The 18,848-nt window shown below is 47.8% G+C and overlaps 1 protein-coding gene across 8 annotated transcripts in view; it reads right to left on the bottom strand.

Annotated features, from left to right (window-relative positions):
• Nucleotides 1–18,848, bottom strand: part of LOC116940335 (electrogenic sodium bicarbonate cotransporter 1-like) — a 58,057-nt gene that overhangs the window by 37,181 nt on the left and 2,028 nt on the right. For 7 of the 8 annotated variants that reach the window (XM_076065718.1, XM_076065722.1, XM_032950025.2 and 4 more), the window contains exons 2-9: nt 12,136–12,209; nt 9,778–10,014; nt 8,596–8,743; nt 7,729–7,889; nt 6,990–7,142; nt 4,241–4,330; nt 3,725–3,807; nt 1,448–1,605 (exon numbers count right to left, since the gene is read on the bottom strand). In XM_076065718.1, the coding sequence (XP_075921833.1) occupies nt 1,448–1,605; nt 3,725–3,807; nt 4,241–4,330; nt 6,990–7,142; nt 7,729–7,889; nt 8,596–8,743; nt 9,778–10,014; nt 12,136–12,208 (1,103 nt within the window). In that variant the 5' untranslated portion in view covers nt 12,209. The remainder of the gene's footprint in view (nt 1–1,447; nt 1,606–3,724; nt 3,808–4,240; nt 4,331–6,989; nt 7,143–7,728; nt 7,890–8,595; nt 8,744–9,777; nt 10,015–12,135; nt 12,210–18,848) is intronic. The other variant, XM_076065723.1, reaches the window with a different exon arrangement.

Genomic DNA, 18,848 nt, shown 5'->3' with positions numbered 1-18,848 from the left:
TTAGGTTGGGAGTTCATCTCTCAGCATAAACAAATGTGTCCATTAGCCTACAGATCTACTGGACAAATGCTTTCCAACAGGAATTGTTTGGACAGGCAAACTCTGCACCGGATTTGACTCCCTGGGGCTCATGAGCAGAGTCAGGCACATTAAACCATCGCTGCACTATAAGTGGCTGTGTGGCTAAGCAAACAAACCGAGCCAGCACTGCTGAAATTGGGAATTAAAATCCCATGTTCCCACCTGAGATTAAACAGAGATCAAACAAATCAGGAGCGAACCATTAATTCTGGAAAATAACAAAAGACAACATTGCATTTAGGTAGCTTCTGTTTAACACGTAGGCTTTCGTGACCAATACCATCATAGGTAGCTTCTATCAGCACAAATGTCCCACAGGCCATAATGTAGACGACATAGAGAGATGGACCAATGGAATTATATTATTGTGTAACTGTTCCCATGTTGCATCACACTGTGTTTACAGCGCCTGTGTTAAACATCACCATGCATTGAGTGTTCCCATTACACTTCTCAGTGGTCCAAGTGTTCCTGTTGAAGAATTATGAAGTAGCCTCGACTGATGCACCAGTATATATGATGCCCACTGAATCATGCCAATCCCTTTGTTCGTTTCACTTCTCAGCTGTGGAGTGAAACATTTTACTCTCTGCTTTTTAAGAATGCAGCCTGGTGGCTCAGGAGGTAGCACAGTGGGATGACACTGCTGAGATCCGGGGTTTGAATCTGGGTTTTAGTCCACCCGTGATTCAACTGGGTTCACTACTCACCGTGTGAGCTCAAAAATGGTAAATTTACCACCGTGATGCCAATAGAGCAATCTGAAATAAAACCCTCAACAAAAAAATACAAATCTTACTTGTTAAATTAGATTTTGTATCACTGTGATTCAACTTGCGGATTATTACGTCGCAGGATCATTTAGAGATGGACTGGGCAAGGCCTTCATGCATAATAATGGCTGGCAGTGAATAGCAACAACTATCAGTAATAAAAACTATCATAATCACTACTGTTATTAATAATAATAACAACACTTGTGGCCGCGCGAGCCACAAGTGTATTGCATCATCGGCGCTGCTCAACGTCAGTGCCGGATGAAGCTGGCGCGGGGCCTGTAGCATATGTTGTTATAAAGGGGCCCTAAATAAATAAAACACTTAAATATTAAAACACAAATTTTTACCTGCGCAGTAAAGTAATTGTATTTTTTTCATTTGCTCTACAGCCAGATAATACGACAAATCGCTAACCTTATACACCCAGTCGTTCATAAAAGTTGAAGGCAGTATAGTACTATAGTAATAGAGCGAGTGCAGAATCACTGAACCGGAGCTTTAAAGCATTTAGCGCGGGGCCCTTGAAAGTGCGGGGCCCGCAGCATTTGGAGCTACTTGTGCCACGAGGATAATCCGCCGCTGCTCACCTTGTGGGCACGGGCACCTCTGTGAGGCTGCCCAGCATCACCGCTTGCTGCAGCCTCACAAAGGCCACCAGGGGCCGCTCCAGCAGTTCGAGCTCCCCCACCAGCACGTTGCTGGCCTCCGCGTCGCGCGGGATCTTCTTCATGAACTTGTTGGTCATCTGCGGAGGAGCAGGCAGTGGTAGAAGGGGGGGGGGGGCGTCGCTTAAGCACTCGCCACATCCTTGCCGGATTGTCACGCGTGGCGTGCAAGGCTCGGGAATTAAAACTGAACGTTGCGGCGTGCTAACCCGCTGCACCTACCCCCTTGGCAGCGTACGTGCGCACGCACACAAAGATCTTACGCATAGCCCGAGCAGACTGTTGGGGCAAGTGCCGTTAGCGAGCACTTACGAAGGCCGGCACGGCACACGAGGGGGTGGGTGGCCAACACCACGCCCGGCCGCCTTTATCTCCCCGGTGGTGATGTTTACACACCGCACCAGGTACTCATTCGAGGCTGAGTCGGCCTAGGGGAAGCGCTGGACCGGGTCAGATAACCGTCACTGGCGGTGTTGGCCGTGAGCGGGAATCGAACTCGGGTAGCCGGGTTCGAAGCGCAGCGTAGCGCTACCCACTACACCACCACTCACCTCCCCTCCCCCCCCCCGCAGACGCACGCACGCACAGATGCACACCCATGCTTTTGTTGGCACTGATAATTTAATTAAAAAATTTGCCGTTTTAATTAATTGCAAAACGATATTTGTTCAGTCAAATGGTTTCCAGTGACATTAATTGCCGGCATCACAAATCAATAGCCGGGCAATGCGCAGTGCGATGTGTGGGAGCCAAGCACCGCGGTGTCATCATCGTACCAACCCGGCATCACCGGTGGAAACTGTCGGGCAGCGCGAACCGCGTCCGACAACAACGTGGCCTCCAAAGCGAAATGATCCGTGCCTCGGCGTCTTTTTTTGCTCGGGAGAATTTTTTTTCTCTCTCTCTCTCTCTCAATACGTCATGTAATTAATAAGCGGCGAAATTAGTAGAAGTTTTCTTTTCAGCGAATTGAGCGGGCGCCACTGTGCGCGTGTGCGCGCGCGAGCACGTGTTTTAGCGACGCGTGCCAATAATTCAAGGGTACGCAGGGTCACAAAGGGCCCTTGCTAGACTGGCGAGCATAATTTTCATACTCCTATAGAATAATTATTGACTCGTTTGCGGGCTAAGGGCAAGGAACGCCCATTAGCGCGCTTGCTCGCAAAACAAATATATCAAAGGTTGGTCACTTGTTTCCAAAGTTGAAAGACTGAAAAAAAGAGAGTAAAGTAAAACAGACGTCAAGTGCTGACCCTGGCTATAGATTCAGGTTTGGGCAATATATTTGCATTCGAGTGTGTGCCTAATCTTATTTTCTTACCGAATGTCACCCAAAGGTTTTCAATAGCAAACTAAAAGCAACAGTTATGGCATTTGCTCCACGAGTCACCAATGAAGATTTCAATATTTGGATGAATGTTCTTTGTTTAGGTTCATGCAATTATATTCCAATATGGCTATGAGTTTGTTGTCATGAGCTGAAGAAAGATCCATTCACAGTAATCGGTGTTAGGATCACCCCGTGTTGGCAGACGACATGATAGGTGGACTACTTATGGTTTCCGTTCAGTTGCCTCTCATCCACACGAAGAGGCGCTTAACTTTATCACTAACCCTGCTATAGAGGTGCTCTTCGCATGGCAATGAAAGCTAACCTATTGCAACACCGCAATCAGCACTGCAATTTGCCAAACCAAGTGAACACTACTACATTTATATCTGTTCTCTTTTGTGTGCAGTCACTGGTGACCCGGCTGAGAACGATCAACTCTCAACATTCGATAACTCATTTTAAATCACAAGTGGCCGAAGGCTAGATCTGAACCCAAGATATGAGCAGTGCTGGCTCAGTGTTCTGATGCAGTCTTAGCCCCATCGCTGCACTACAGGGCCACCGCGCACTGGTATATATTTCACACCATGTTGTGGGTGACCGTCACAGCATTGACCTTTGAGGTACAAAGAAATAGGACATCGTGGGAAGATAGGGGGGAAGAAAAAAACAACAAGTGCATTTTCTTGAGTGATGTATCATCACTCAACTGACAAAAAACACCCGAGAAGATTTCGAGGACCTCAAAACGAAGGTGATTCTAGGAATCCAGGACAGGTGACAACCCGAGTTGCCGTGCCACTTCGCAACTACCACGGACACCGTCAATCCAGCGAGCTCGTGGGGCATAAGAGAGGAGCTTTTACCTGCTCCTTTCCCGGCATGTCCGAGATGTCATTGAGACTTCCGATCCCAATACCCAGGCTCCTCCGGGAGAGACCCGGGCTGTCTGCGGGAGAGAAGCGCGACAGTGCAAGGCGTACGGGGCTTTGTGGTCACCACCCAGCGCTCTCGCGGCACACGCACCAACACGGCTCACAAGCTCTGGCACGGTTTAGGGCATCGGTTCGCACGCCGTTTGAACAGGAGCAGCCCAGGAAACGGAAGAGGAACGCGAGCGAGGGAGAATGAGAAAGCGGGCGAGCGTGGGGGCGCTGCATCGAGCCCGGGAGGGAAGTGGACGGGGTCGGGGCGCGGCGGCGGTGCCCGTGCACGGGGCAGCTCGTGCGTGCCTGGGGAGAGGCTGGCGAGTGTAGGCACAAGGTGGTGGGGGCAGAGGTGGTTGGGGGGTGGCTCGTGCAGGAAGTGGTGGGAAGAAGGTGAGGGGGTTACGCGGAGGTGAGCAGGGCAGCAAGAGGCAGCGGTGGAGTTTGTACACTTACTCAAGCGCCCAAGACTTTGGCTGTGTCGCAGCCTGACATCTTCAGTGGAGCGATGGAAATTAGTCCCAGGCATGGGACCTTGGCCTCGGCCTAACATGGCAATGTATGCACATGTGAGTGTTGCCGGATGTGTGTGTGCGTGCGTGCGTGTGCATTGTGGTAATTGTGTGCGTGTGCATTTGGTAAGAATGCAAAAGTGCGAGTGCATATTTAGGCCAGTGAGCGAATGATGAAAGTCAAGTTGAGTTTGAGAGCGCAAGCGGCGCGTGCGATGGGACGGCGTGGTTTGCGCGGTTTGCGCGGTGCGGCATTGCGCGTGATGTGAATGAGTCGTGATGCGATGTGGACAGGTATAGAATGCGGCACGTGAGAGTTGGGAATTGAAAGTAAACAGAGAGAAGGTAAAAGTTTTAGAAAATCACACGTGCTTGCCTCTCACGAACGAATAAAGGACGTCGTGAATATATCGATTAAAAGGCGATGAAAATGGGATGTACAATACATCCAGTGTCACACGACATGCATCTGCTTTTTGAAACTTCCTACTGTACGAAATTTCCACAAATGTTTGAATGGCGTGCTGTGAGTGTCAAAATACAAATTCATTATGAATACTGCTGAAAGAATGGGTATTTCCGAAGACATCAGCCTGTTATATATATATTTTTCTGCTATAAGTATTAATGACAAATATGGTAATCTTTTCTGCTTTACACTCCTGGCAAATTGCAGCCTTGCATTTTTGTTTAATTATACGTATTATTTATTGTTGTTATTATACCTCCAGGAGCAGCAGTCACATGATGGTGTATACATCACAGTTTATATGGAGTGCTCATACAAATAACAACTTGTAATCCAGCAGCATTCGTTTAATGCGCCTGATTGCCAACGAGACCCACAGGGTGGAAGCAGGTCCAGAGTTCGCTTTGCTTAAACAAATGCCGCACTTTCATATTATTTTTCAAGGGCCAAGCGGCCTTTATTTCTACTAGGAGATGCATGACGAGAGTTCTGCTTGTATTTATATTTCATAAACGCTAAGTGAAAGGCTCAAAAATGTTTGCCCATGAACAAATCCACTGTACCCTCTTTCTCGGTTACCACAGCGAAGGGCAGATATGCATGCACCGGGCCGACAAATGTTTATGCCGCCAAAATAAACGAGCTCAGCCCGCATGGTCTCCAACGTTACGGCAGCAAAACCCCTTTGCCCGCTCATGCAAACATAAGCAGGTTTATGAATGGGGCCCGGGGCACCATTGCTCCACGTGGCTTCTGGGTTCTGGTAGCAAAAAAAACCCCGAATAATTCGCAAGGGTACAAATCACCCCAGCATCGACCCGCACGCTCCCAAATACAAATCAATTGGTCACATGAGCTCAGCGTTGGCTGTGCGGTGAGCCGGACGCGTGCGCAATGGAAGGGAAAGTTTAAATTTGGACTGGAAAAAAAGGCTCCATCGGTGAGGGAGGGGTTCGTGCCCGCGCATTGAATAGGAAACGATTTACCGAAACCATTATGAAGGCTGCCATCTATTTTCACGTGGCCTTGCAGGAAAACTTTTCCACGATAAATTGCTATTTTTTAATTTCTTCAGTTGTTTAGCTTTTTACAAAGGTCTGCCAACCCTGCTGCCGTGCCCAGGCTAACTTTTGATACGAACAAAGGAAAATACCACGGGGACTTCCTAAAGTTTGTGTGAAAGTCTCTCGTAGAATTTCACGCCTATGACCTCATCACCCCAAAGAGTGCTGATCTCATTCCATTCCCAAGCTCGCCCAACTGCTTTGAGATTGACTACCGCATGATCTGGCCTAGCAGTGGTGGTTCTTAAAGCCAAGACAAACTGTGACCACATCATACTCTTTGGTTCTATTCGGTAAAGTCACGTAGGTAAAAAATAAAACAACAAAAAATCACGACGTTTCGGCCACAACACAAGCGGCCTTCATCAGGTGAAGGGATCAGGCTGTCTCGAGGACAGATATCGACAACGAGGATGTGGGAGCAACATCTCTTCAGTGCTAGGAAGCTAAGCAGTGCTAAGCCTGGTTAGTGCGGGAATAGGAAATTGCCTGCAAAACCGAATGCCGTAGGATCGGGCTACAAGATGGTCAAAAGATGAAAATACGGCAAGAAACTCTTAAATATATGTATGCGGAGCTTGGAGTGTTTGCAACCTCATATGCCAAGCATCGCAAAGCAGGATCTTCCCGGAGCTCAGTCTTGACACTGATTGAGGATTCCCTGGATAAGGGGCATTGTTTTTATGATTATCAGTCGAGGAACCTGACAGCTGTAATTTGTATGCTCTTCTCACAATCTTGTACTCGAAGCACTGCAAGTAATCGGCATTGCTTGCGAAATAAAATGCAAAAGACAATATGCATTGTGAGGTTTCTTCTTTATTCTCTAGAATTTAAAGAAAATCCGGCCAATAGAATTACATTAATGGGAGCATAAATTTAAAAGTTATAGCAATTTGAACTTAACTATTTAGTCTTCTGTATTTGTTGCTCCCACATCATCGTTGTCGATATCTATTCTATGTCTCCCGAACTTCTTCTGCCGTTTCAATTCAGATCAATTAAATGTTTATTCATCATGGAGAAAATCTCGTTCAGCCAGTTACCCAACCCGCACCTCCGATTGGCAATTCCCCCGAGTGCACGACAGAAGCGAGCGCCTGCCAGCCCACCGCCCCGCCGCCCCCCCGCCCCCTGCCCCAGTGGTGCATCTCTCTTACTTGATCCCGACACGGACTTGCCGATGTCGGCCAGTGAGCGGAGGTTCGACTTCTTGGTCTGGTGGCGGTGGCGGCGCAGCAAGGTGAAGGTGACCTGATCACGCTGATCAGGCCGCAGCAGGCCGTCCACAATCTGCCGCTCAGTGATGCACTCTGCAACGCCGCCACAGCAGAGGCATTCGGACACGGACGATCGTTAACGAGGTCCGAGGTTAAAAGGTGAGGATGGTGAGAGAGGTGCGGCCCGAGAACCTCTTGCTCGTGCCACTGCCGGCAGAAGGTCCTCCACAGCAAAGGGTGCTTTAATGCGCTTCTATTATCTTGACGGTATCTTAGGCTACTCTTCCACGATGGCCAGACATTTTTGGAAAATGTAGGAGTAGCCACACTTTACCTTCCACACCCACACACACTTGACCTGCCGATTGATCCTACCGTGGTGTGAACATTTATACTGCTGAGTGGACACAGGCAGGTAAAATTTAAGAAACTTGGAAATTGTTGCAAATTGTTGCGATAATTGTACCGGCGACCTCTGTACTGCAAGTCCGGTGTGCGAATCATTACACCACGACGGCATTACTCTTGCTTTGCACATTTGATTTAATAACCCAGCACACCACAATGGGTTCTTACACCTGCGTACGGGGTAAATATATATTGACCTACTATGCTGCAAGTGCAAGTCAGAGAAATCCCTGGGTAACGAATGGCGAGGTAATTAACGGGGTGGACGGACCGATGATTTGCGGGAGGCTGTAGGCCTCCAGGTCGAGCAGCACCGTGCCGGACTGCAGGCATGTGCGCAGCTCAAAGAGGCTGTGCAGCGACAAGGTGGCCACGTGGGGCTTGCTCCAGCGCTCGCCGCCTTCCTCCACCTTCTCCTCGAACTTCAGCCACCTGCGGGGGCAAGCGGCGACAACGGCGAGACCGTGCGTGAGCCGAGATCGTGGACTTCTCGTTGCGAGCGTGTGCGTTGAACTTCTTTTGCACGGGACGTAGCCAACCGCGCTCAGCGGAGGTGCGGGGGAAGGGCAACAGACTAAACACAAACAGCAGTTCGAAAGGAATGAGGTTTCAATCAAGCAGATTTAAAAGTGCATAGCTCCAGTGGCTTCCTAATATCGGAAGAGCGTTCCAGACGGACGCAGAAGCGCATCTGAAAGCGCTGCGTGATGCCGTGACCAGCATCTTTATTCGATGGTCAACCAAAAGGCGCTGCTGCTGCTGCTGAGAGGGGGGCTCGTGGGTCAGTGGCCACGCAAACGGTGCCCGGCACTGGATAAACACGCCACTGTGGCAGCAGGACGCAAGAAGAAGAGCTAGAAAACAATTAATGTCTGTTTTTGCAAATGTCAAAAACAGGAAAGGTATATTTTTGTGGAGGTTGTTTTTGTTTAGTGTTTTTTGTAAGTTTTCACAGGTTCAACCCAATTGTGACCTCGGGGTCATGTCATGATTTTCAGGATCAACCCATTCGCCTAGTCGGCAACCAATGAGCGACGACGTTGATCCCGCACCCTGTTGTGTGGAGAAGTGAGAGGAGTGCCACGTGTTGCTGTCGTTGTTGTCGTTGTTCTGTGTGTGTGTGAGGGGCGGTGAGGACCTGGCGGTCTCCTTCCACTCCATCTCGTCTCCGTCCATGGCCAGCTCGTCGAGCTCGGTGAAGAGCTGCGGGGTGCGGACGTCCTCCTCGTCCCCCAGGATGTAGCGGACGCGCTCGGCCGCTGGAGAGACGGCCAGCGAGGTCGTGCCTGCCGGGCGAGGGGGGCAACAGACGCCCCGGTGGGACTGCGGCTTACCTCCGCTTGTCACGTGGCCACTGCCAATTTCAGTCGGCGTTTTTTTCTTTAACATCGTTTTTTTTTTAATCCGCGTGAGGCTAGTTGACGACAATCATCGTGGAATTGTGCGGTCAAGTCTTGGGATCGCGTCGAGTCACTCTGTCGAGTCTAATCTATTCCACTTCCTTGGTTATTAAGTATCGTGTGAGGGGAGTGACAATTCCCCCCAACGCCCAATGCCCAATGTGAAGACGTACAATCAGTGAGCTCAATAATAATAATGTATTTTTTATAACACTTACACCATCTTCAGTCACACGAGATAATGTTGTCATGTGTGTTGGTGTCATCGTCATCCACTCGTATTAATCGCTCACTGCAAGTGGAGGAAATTTGATGTTAAATTAACACTGCAAGGGACTGAGTCAGCAAACTCACGATGTCTACATGCTCACAAATACACCGCACCAAATTGGCATAGCTATAATGTCGCAGGGTTCCTGAGATGGAGGACCCCAGGCGCTGGGCTATGATGAGAGAGGAATTGGCCAGGGAATTTCAATTAATTCCTTGCACCAAGATCCAGGCCGACCGCAGATTTAGCCTCTCGCTATTCAATCTCTGAATGCCTCTGACCGGTAGGGCTCCATTTAAACGATAAAGCAAAACTATTTAACCAGTTAAGGCCCACTGAGCTATGTAGCTTTTTTCAGAAGCGACCTGGGCACAAGTGACAGCCCAACGAATTTCCTTATCACGTCGACATTTATAGCAGCCAAATACTCTAAACGCACGTTGATTCTAAGTGCGGAGAGAAACAACCGGAGGACCCGGAGAAAAAAAACCACACTACCACGGCGAGAGAGAGAGAGAGGCGGAGAACATGCAAATACGCAACAGGCACCGTCACCGACGGGGATCGAACCCACGACCTCCCGTACACCCGGCGAGGCAGTTGACAACTCGCCGAGCGCGAGCGGCTCCTTCCGCCCGGATCTACTCACTGGCCCGCAGCAAGTCCTCGGAGGAGTTGAAGTTCTTCACGCACTCCCCGTTGCCGACGCCGCCGCTGCCGGCACCGCCCCCGCTCGACGCGGGCTCCGCGTCCGAGGGGTCGGACGCGGAGCCCGCGCGCGGCCGCCCGTCCCGGGAGCGGCCCGACGAGGCCCCGCGCCGCCGGTGCCTCCGCTTGCGCCGGTGTCCGCGGGGGACGTGCACGCCGATGTAGATGGCATGGTGGCCTGCGGGCGCCAGCGTGCGGGCGAATGGGGGGGAGGCGGGGGGAGGGGGGGAGAAGCGACACCGTCGTTATTGTTGTTATTATAATTATTTGCATATGATCATGATGAACATCATCGCTGCCTTTGATGCCACCACTGGCTTGATAGCACCATTGTCAGTGTTGTCAACATCATACTCCGACCGCGCCTGCGATTAGCGCAGTTGGCTATGTATGGTGCGAAAAAAGTTCTACATACATACATACAACATCATCGTTGTTAACACCACCATCACGATCATCTTTAATATAATTAACATTATTTCACTTTTAGCAGGTATATATGTAGTCGACCTCTGCATCCAAATCATCATCGTGACCATCACTGCCTTAAGCACCATCATCATCAATTTTCACATCATCCATCTCATTGTCCATACCATCATCATTATTGAATGTATGCCCCTGGCTGGCATATCCATGGTTTACGTTACACTGGCATCTTCAGTATCATCATCATCAGCGGCATCCTGACCGCTACCATAAATCACCATTTCCTCCAATCTGATACTGTTTGTTTTATAATAATCCATTAATTAGTTTCTAACAATTGGCATTGCACAATTAAAACAGAATGCGTATACTGTATGACCACGGCATGATAATTCACTACTACTTTAGTCTTGGATTTGTGCTTGCATTTTGTATTCTAAGTGTGGGGTAAAGCATGGTCGAGGAATTCGTAATGCTGTCAGGTCCTGTTATTTTGCACCAAGTAACATAGATAAATTAACACGTATCGTCTCTTTTGACATCGCTCACTTGAAGATCTGACGAAGCTTGATGTGCGATGACTACATTTTTTTTTTTAACAGAAATCCTGAACAAAAATGAATTGAAAAATTAAAAGCCTGCTAACAACATCTTACGACGTCAAATGGTGCTGTGGCCGAGTTCCCAGCAGAGACGTTGATTCATGCATTCGCCGTCTCTCCGGTCGACTATTGTAATGCCCTCCTGTCACGCCTGCCAGCAAGGGTCCTTAACCGATCACAGTGTGCTCACAATGCAGCAGCCCCGAGTTCTATCGAGAACAGCTCCTGCTGAACACGTATTCCCAGTCCTGACCTCCTTGCACTGGCTCCCGGTAAGGCACGGAATCAACGTCAACATTCTAGTGTGAACCTTTGAAGCTTTAAGAGGGATCGCACCAACCTACACCCGTGACCTATTGAACCCTCGGCCAAACATCACGCAACCGACGCTCCTCAGATCACGGCATTCTCTGCATCCCGAGGGCACGTCTTCGATCTAACGGTGACTGTGCATTCTGGGGCCTGGCTCTTATGGAATGCACTCCCTATCCCTATCCATGACTCAGCCTCTGTTGTTGATATTTTCAAAGCGTGCCTCAACGCTCATATTTTGTCTGTTGTTTGTCATGGCTCCCACACGTCTCGCTCCTATCTGTACGCTCCCGGACTACATCTCGTTTGGCCGTAATACTGCTGCGTAATTGTTCAGTGCTTTGTGATTTTTTTTTTAGATTTGTTTATTTATTAGCTCACAATGAAGTCTAGGGTCCACGAAGACGTATCATCTGCGTGGGGTTAATAAAAAAAATAACAGAGTACCACCTTGTGAGAAGTCAACCTTGGTTATCATATGGATAGAATGGTCCCCACAAAGATATAGGGGATCAGGGTAGAATGGATCAGGGTAGAACATGGAGATGCGTGCCACTCAATGTTTCTGAATGTTCCAATGTTTCTTTGCGAATGTGTGCACTCATTTATTAAGGGAGCAAAATAACTACGTACTTTTTGCCATTCCCAGGAAATATTCTATCTGCAGATGCATCTCTCTATCCATTGGACTAAGAACCATTCACATGCTGGAGGGAAAACTACAAAAAAATCCTTAATTCAATTGCTACGAACCTAAACACGTAGTTCGCCGATACCAACACGGCTTACCAACCAATGGGCACTCGGAGACTCGCTTAATAGGCTGGCTTGCCAGCTTGCACAAACATGACTAGGCTTGCTTGGCTAAAGGGAGTAGAGGTGTGGGAGAATCGATTGGACAGCGCTCTCATTATACACCTCGGTCTGCTCCCCTCCCCCAAGTGGCCCAAGCCTACCTTCCACCTCCTCATCGTCACACTTGTGCTTCTGGTAGACGTATCCACGGTCGACCACTGCCTCGTCCTCCATTCTGTGAGGAGGGATGAGAATGATTTAAGGCGCCGATAGCCGGGGGTGGGGAGCTGGGGGGGGGGGGGGTTGATGACCGGTGGGAATGCGGTTAACCACACCGCCCGACAGCCATAGAGACCAGAGATGGCATGTACAATGGCACAATTCCACCTTTTAGAAATGAAAAATCACCACACAGCATCTCCGGTGTAAGTTCAACATACATAGACCGGTACCAATACGATCATTGATATGTTTTAATAGTTCATATTTTAGAATGTGTAACGTGCACAGTCTTCGTTTGCTGTCAAGGAGAGAACATGATTTATCGTTGCAGGAAACCACAGCCAAGCGATAAGCGGAGAGGTGAACAACTATTGTCCAAGCTCTGTGGCCCTATATTTGGATGTTTAGTAAACTCCATGAATGGGTGTTTATATGTGGTAGGAAACTAGAGCACCTGGAGAAACCCCACGCATGCGAGAGAGGGAAATACTCAAGTCCCGTGCACAGGGGACACAGATGGGAATGTATCCCCTTGCTGTACTGCTATCATACTCTGGCAAGCCGGGGGATGGCTGCCTTGATGCTCACAAGTAGGAAGCTTTGTGAATTTGTCTGATCCACCAATCCTCACCTCCAAAGTGCTCGATTGCAGGGCATGCGCCTCACTTAACTCTGCATGTACGGAATCTTGATACGTGGTCGCGTTGAGACATGTTATAGATCCACATTGGATTTTATCCTCATTCGAGGCTTATTTTGTGTGCCCAAGTTACCCGATACAGTTTTTTTTTTATTGAACGAGAAGCAACAACGCTTTCAGGATTTTTTAGTGTTCACCAAATCGACAAAACAGCTCACAGCTTACAGCCACCGGAGCGCACGACATTTCTGGCACTTGGGTAAATATAAATGCATTAAGCCTATCGGAGTAAATGTCAGATCGCTATCTTAATTTGCTTCGTAGAGGTTTGTTATTGGAGTCAATCTGGTATATAATGTGTTAATGCTCGGCAGTTTATAAACTGTAGTAGATACCATATTGATAAGTAAACGTACACTAAATGCACTTTACAAATACTGTATGTAGAGTATCATCACAAATGGTGACGATCATATATCTGTTGTTATTACGGCACACATGGACACACAGCGCACAAAGCACGCACACACATATAAAAGTATATGCAAGCATTAAATAATATACATTATTATCGTATTTAAATTGCTAGATATTCATAAGGTCGTATTATATTTGAATTATACATGCGGCGTGATTTGCAAATATATGAAAAAACTGCCACTTTATTAAAATATTATGCAATAATTAACAAAAACATTATTACAATTAACAAAAGAGTAACACTATAAATCAGACATTAACTATGTATTTACTGTGTGTTTACATACATTTTACTGTATGATTTACTTTCCAAAAATAACTATCTGGCATGGACAAAACCCCACAGGCAAAAATAAATTTCACGGCACCAAAATCAAACAACAATGGAACACATATTCAAAAAAATATATATACGAACAATTACGCCGTTTCAGCACGTTGAGAATGTCACAAATGCGCAAAGATAAATAAATAGCAACGCTCAAACACAACCCTCGCCTGCCCGCCGGCTCCCGTCCGCGAAAACCGCTGGACAGCGAGACGCGGGCGACGCGACACGGACCTACGGTACCTAAACTGGTCGAGCCACGATGCCGTTTGACGTCGAGGGTTGTCATGCAGCGACCGGGTGAGCTCCATGCACGGGCTACGGCACGGCAGGTCGTGCCAGCTCGTAACTCGCCGTGGCTGCGTCAATCATGACCCTCGGCTCCAACGGGGTTGGCTCGCCGAGTTCACTTAGCCGCGCACACTTTTCCCCGTGCGTGGGAATAGATTTTTTTTCTCTCTCTCTCTCTCCCGGACTTTATGGCCCGGCTATGGAGCCGCGTCTGGTTGGGTACGACACGGAGATAATATTTGCGCTCGATGTTGCTGCGCCGTGGCTGTGGCTGTCCGTAGCGCAGGGACAATGACTTATTTAACTTGTATGAGCTGACGTGTCCGCTAATCGATGCAGCACCCCATGCGTGCATCAGCTCAGTGCCGTGGATACACGGCGCTAAGTTCGCAATGGGTTGGCGTGTGTGCGTTGGGAGCTGCGCACCCCACATAAATGATACGGCAGGCCTCCTGAATGGGCTCGGCACTAGTTCGCAGACGTGCAATGAATGTATCCATCAGAACTTATTTGTGCACACACATCGGACATTGACTTCAATTGTACAGGACACAAATGCACTCTAATTCTTTTACATTATAAGACCTCCTTTGCCAGTAACAAGATATAGGAATAGGTTTTACCCTTTTAACTGGCACAAAAACTGACACCTTTATTCAAGGCATCATATTTGCAATAACCACAACACAAGCAGTCAAAATGCAAACAAAAAAGACAACTCTGATAATATGTAAATGCTCACCCCGAGCCCTCAATACTCTGATAGTGCGCTGTTTTTGAGTTGTACGCCTTTTGGCGTCCTCTGGTCCAACACCAGTGAAGACTAGGCTCTAAGAAAAGCCGTCTCGGGTGTGGACCAATCAAATTCAAGGACAGTGCATATTATTATGAGAGTTGTCTCTTTTGTTTGCATTTTGACTGCTTGTGTTGTGGTTATTGCAAACATGATGCCTTGAATAAAGGTGTCAGTTTTTGTGCCAGTTAAAAGGGTAAAACCTATTCCTATATCCCACTCTAATTCTGTTGTTCATTTACTCCAAAACTCAAACGAATTGTTATTATTACATTTTTACACCATCAGACTAGCCTTTTCATAGTGGTTTCTGATATGAAATTAGCACCATCATCACGATCCGTGGGCAGATAGCCCATTGGTGTTGTGCCAAAATGTTCCAATTGGAACTGGCAACCAGAGTTGTATTCTCAGACATGGCTAACATCTCCCGTTATCAATATAGTATAGGGAGCCCTTCATCCAGCAATAGCTTGACAAAGGGGCTGTACATGTACGCCTTTTTTAGTGGAAATAATGTGTTCATATTGCATCGGTGAAGAAAGTAATAAGGTTAATGCAGATTTTAATTGGTCGACTGTCAAAAAGTCAGCGATTAGGTTCATTAATAAAACCAACAATTAGTGGCAGTGGCATTGTTATTACTACAGTATATTAAGGATAAATTATGGTAATGACGAGTGCGCACAGAAGTGCGATGTTACCAGTCTGCCCACCACACTTGATAGCCCCAAGAGACCCTAAAAGAGCACCCCCCACCACACTTGATACCCTTGAGAGCGACGAGGGCACTTGGGGTCTCAACAAGTGTGGCTCGACCGAGCGATAGCAATGGGCTCGAGTTGATTGCATTTACGGGGCCCCTCCACGACTTAAATGAAACACCCCACCCTGCGCCCACCACTACGGCTCCAGCAGCAAACCAGGCCACCGGCACGGGCCCACAAAGCCACCACGATGCCCTCCCGTGTCGCTACGGCAATCAATTAATCACGATCAAATGTGGCGGCATTTGCATGGAAAGTTATTAACGAGATCCACGGCGGACGTAACAATAACCCTGGGAGCATTCGCGTCTCGTTCCACTTTTTTTTAAATTGCTCGCTCACGCGGACACGCGTGGTGGACGGCTATTGAACAAGCTCGGTTGCCCACTGCCCTTCACGCTGCGACGAGCAGGCGAGATGGGGCGGTGGAGATGGCACGCCACGCAACCAGCATAGCCTCCCCCCACCCACCAGCCCACGCGTATTGGGACCACGTGCTGCCGCCTGCCCACGTCTGGCTCCCCGCATGCCCTCTGTGATTTTCCCCTTGGTCTCGTGGAAGAAATGGGGGGGGGGGGGGGAATGGGGAAAGCGACCAATCGCCGGTCAATAATAACAGTGGCCGTGCCTCAAGCGTCACAAAACGCCAGCGCGCCCCAAATGATGATCCTCGTGGTAAAAGCGGGCAGCGAGCGCCGTGCGTTGCCCAGTTAGCGTTAAGTTCTCCGCTGGGTGTTTGTAATATCGCACTTGACGTGGAATTAAGTTTTCACATCGATTTGATTAACATCGTTATCGGAGGGGGTGTGGAGCGGTGGCGCAGCAGTTCGCGCTCTGAACCCAGGGGCGCGAGCTTAATCCTGGTCTGTGGCTCAAAACCAGTGGCGTGTGATATCCAAACTGGTCCTGAGCACTGACTAGAATGACGAAGAATGGTCAAGAAACTCCTATTTACCAACACAGCGCAGGGGAGGGCTTCATCCAGCAGTGGATTGACAAAGCGCCATACACAAATTAATATATCGAAAGTCACTCGTATTTTCATTTGGAACAATTTTATCCCGACGGTCCTGCTGCCCAAATGTCACTTGCATTAAGAAATATCCATTCCGGTCTCTTGCAGAGCAATGCATCACCGCGCATTCGAGAACTGCCTTGGAATGTGATGTCACAAGAACTGTTTCTGAGGCTCTCTTCACAAACGATCCAATCCACACAAGGGGAACGACCCTTGTCGCACAGCAGTCACCAAAAATGTACTTGTTCATTCTCAGATCGCCAAATGAAATGACGAACTAATTTGAAGACTATAGTTGTTGCGCAGTCATTGGTAACCAGGCTGAGAGAGTTATCTCAATACGCCTGGAAACCCAACTTGGTTACGGGTGGCTGAAGCGCAGGATTTGCGAACCGAAAATCTGAGCGAATAAGCACAATCCTCGCTTTAAATGGCAAGTTTGTGAAATAAACAAAAAATGCAGGAGTGACAACCACAGGTGAAAAAAATAAATATTACATTTCCTTGCTGTGGTTGTCACTCCTGCATTTTTTGTTTATTTCACAAACTTGCCATTTAAAGCGAGGATTGTGCTTATTCGCTCAGATTTTCGGTTCGCAAATCCTGCGCTTCAGCCACCCGTAACCAAGTTGGGTTTCCAGGCGTATTGAGATAACTCTCTCAGCCTGGTTACCAATGACTGCGCAACAACTATAGTCTTCAAATTAGTTCGTCATTTCATTTGGCGATCTGAGAATGAACAAGTACATTTTTGGTGACTGCTGTGCGACAAGGGTCGTTCCCCTTGTGTGGATTTTACCGAAAGAACCAAAGAGCATGGCCTGACTCTCAAGAGGCATTACTGGGCAGGACGACACATCCATAATCGGGATGATGGTTGAGAGACAAGATTCGTATAGGAATCCTAGCCAAAGGAGAGGACACCTTACCTGTCAACCCCCTTATCAGTGCCTACCATATTACAGACCAATGCAGACCTTATTGGTCACGCCCTTATAAATCTCAACGTTCATCCTACAAAGTCCCATCAGAAGGGAGAAATACAGACAGACAACATATTATCCCCGTACTGAAACGGCTGTATGCCATATGGTCCTGAAGACTCAATTTTCCCTGTACAAAAATATGGGTGACCCGTATAGGTTGGCAGCTATGGGAGAGAGAGAAAGGGTTGCCCAACATGGAGATGGCATTTACATTGCAGGAGTGCGATGGATTTTCGCATCGCAAAACTGTGGCAACGGCATGGGTAGGCCTTCATCCAGCAGTGTATAGACAATTGCTGATGATTCGTGATCATGAATATGAGCCTATCTCTTCACATGTCAACTAAGAGAGCGTCCCATGCAGCCATGCCCAGCGTTGTAGAATTCACAGGTGAATGGCGACAGACAGATTGTCGGGGAAAGACAAACGCAGCGTGGTTCATGATGCCAGTAGAGATTTTTCCACCTTTGCCTCGCGATAACACGAACTTTGGCAGAAGGGGTGACTTGTACATGTGGGCGTAAACCGAAGCACTGGGATAACTGGTTTCAAAACTAGTTTTACGTGAACTGTTGGAATTTCGATGTAAAGCTTTCGTGACTGCAGGGATTCATATTCTTGGTTCTTTCGGTAAAGTCACGTAGAAGGGAAACAATAAAATAATAAAAATATAAAACAGTAAAATTATCACGACGTTTCGACTGCAACACAATCAATCATCATCAGGTGTGAAAACCACAGCAACTTTTTTCAAATTTTCTTGCTGTGGTTTTCGCACCTGATGATGATTGCTTGTGTTGCAGTCGAAACGTCGTGAGAATTGTATTGTTTTATTTTTTTATTATTTTATTGTTTCCCTTCTACGTGACTTTACCGAAAGAACCAATAATATGTTGGAATTCCGTTCTCATGTATTTTGAGTATTCGCTCGCTATACATTTCCACGTGGTGATAAGCCACTGTGCTCGGTAGCACTTATCGGCTGGCCGCTTCTGAAAAAACAAGCTATGTAGCTCAGTGGGCCTTACCTGGTAAAATGAAAAAAGAGTTCAAATAGTTTTTGTTTCAATGTCAGCAGTTTCTATTCGCCCTCAAGGGAATAACTTAAATAATTGTTAAAAATGTTCAAAACGTAACTATGAGGTTAAACACACAGCTATTTACACAGTACATGCAATTGCAACAAAAATATATTTCCTCTTTTTTTACTCCAATGCAGGATGAAGGTCTCCCCATGCAACGTCAGTCATGGAGATTGTTTGACCATACTTCACCATGCTGGTCAGTACAGATTTCTGAAGGAGGACATAGTTAGCATTGCTAGATGTTAGCCATTGCCCAGATTGAA

This window comes from Petromyzon marinus, chromosome 8 (assembly GCF_048934315.1).
Source record: "Petromyzon marinus isolate PM22_M1 ecotype Great Lakes invasive population chromosome 8, UKy_Petmar_22M1.pri1.0, whole genome shotgun sequence".
Classification (NCBI taxonomy): domain Eukaryota; kingdom Metazoa; phylum Chordata; class Hyperoartia; order Petromyzontiformes; family Petromyzontidae; genus Petromyzon; species Petromyzon marinus.
The sequence above is the reverse complement of the archived record's forward strand: the minus strand, read 5'-3'. Positions and strand labels throughout refer to the sequence as shown.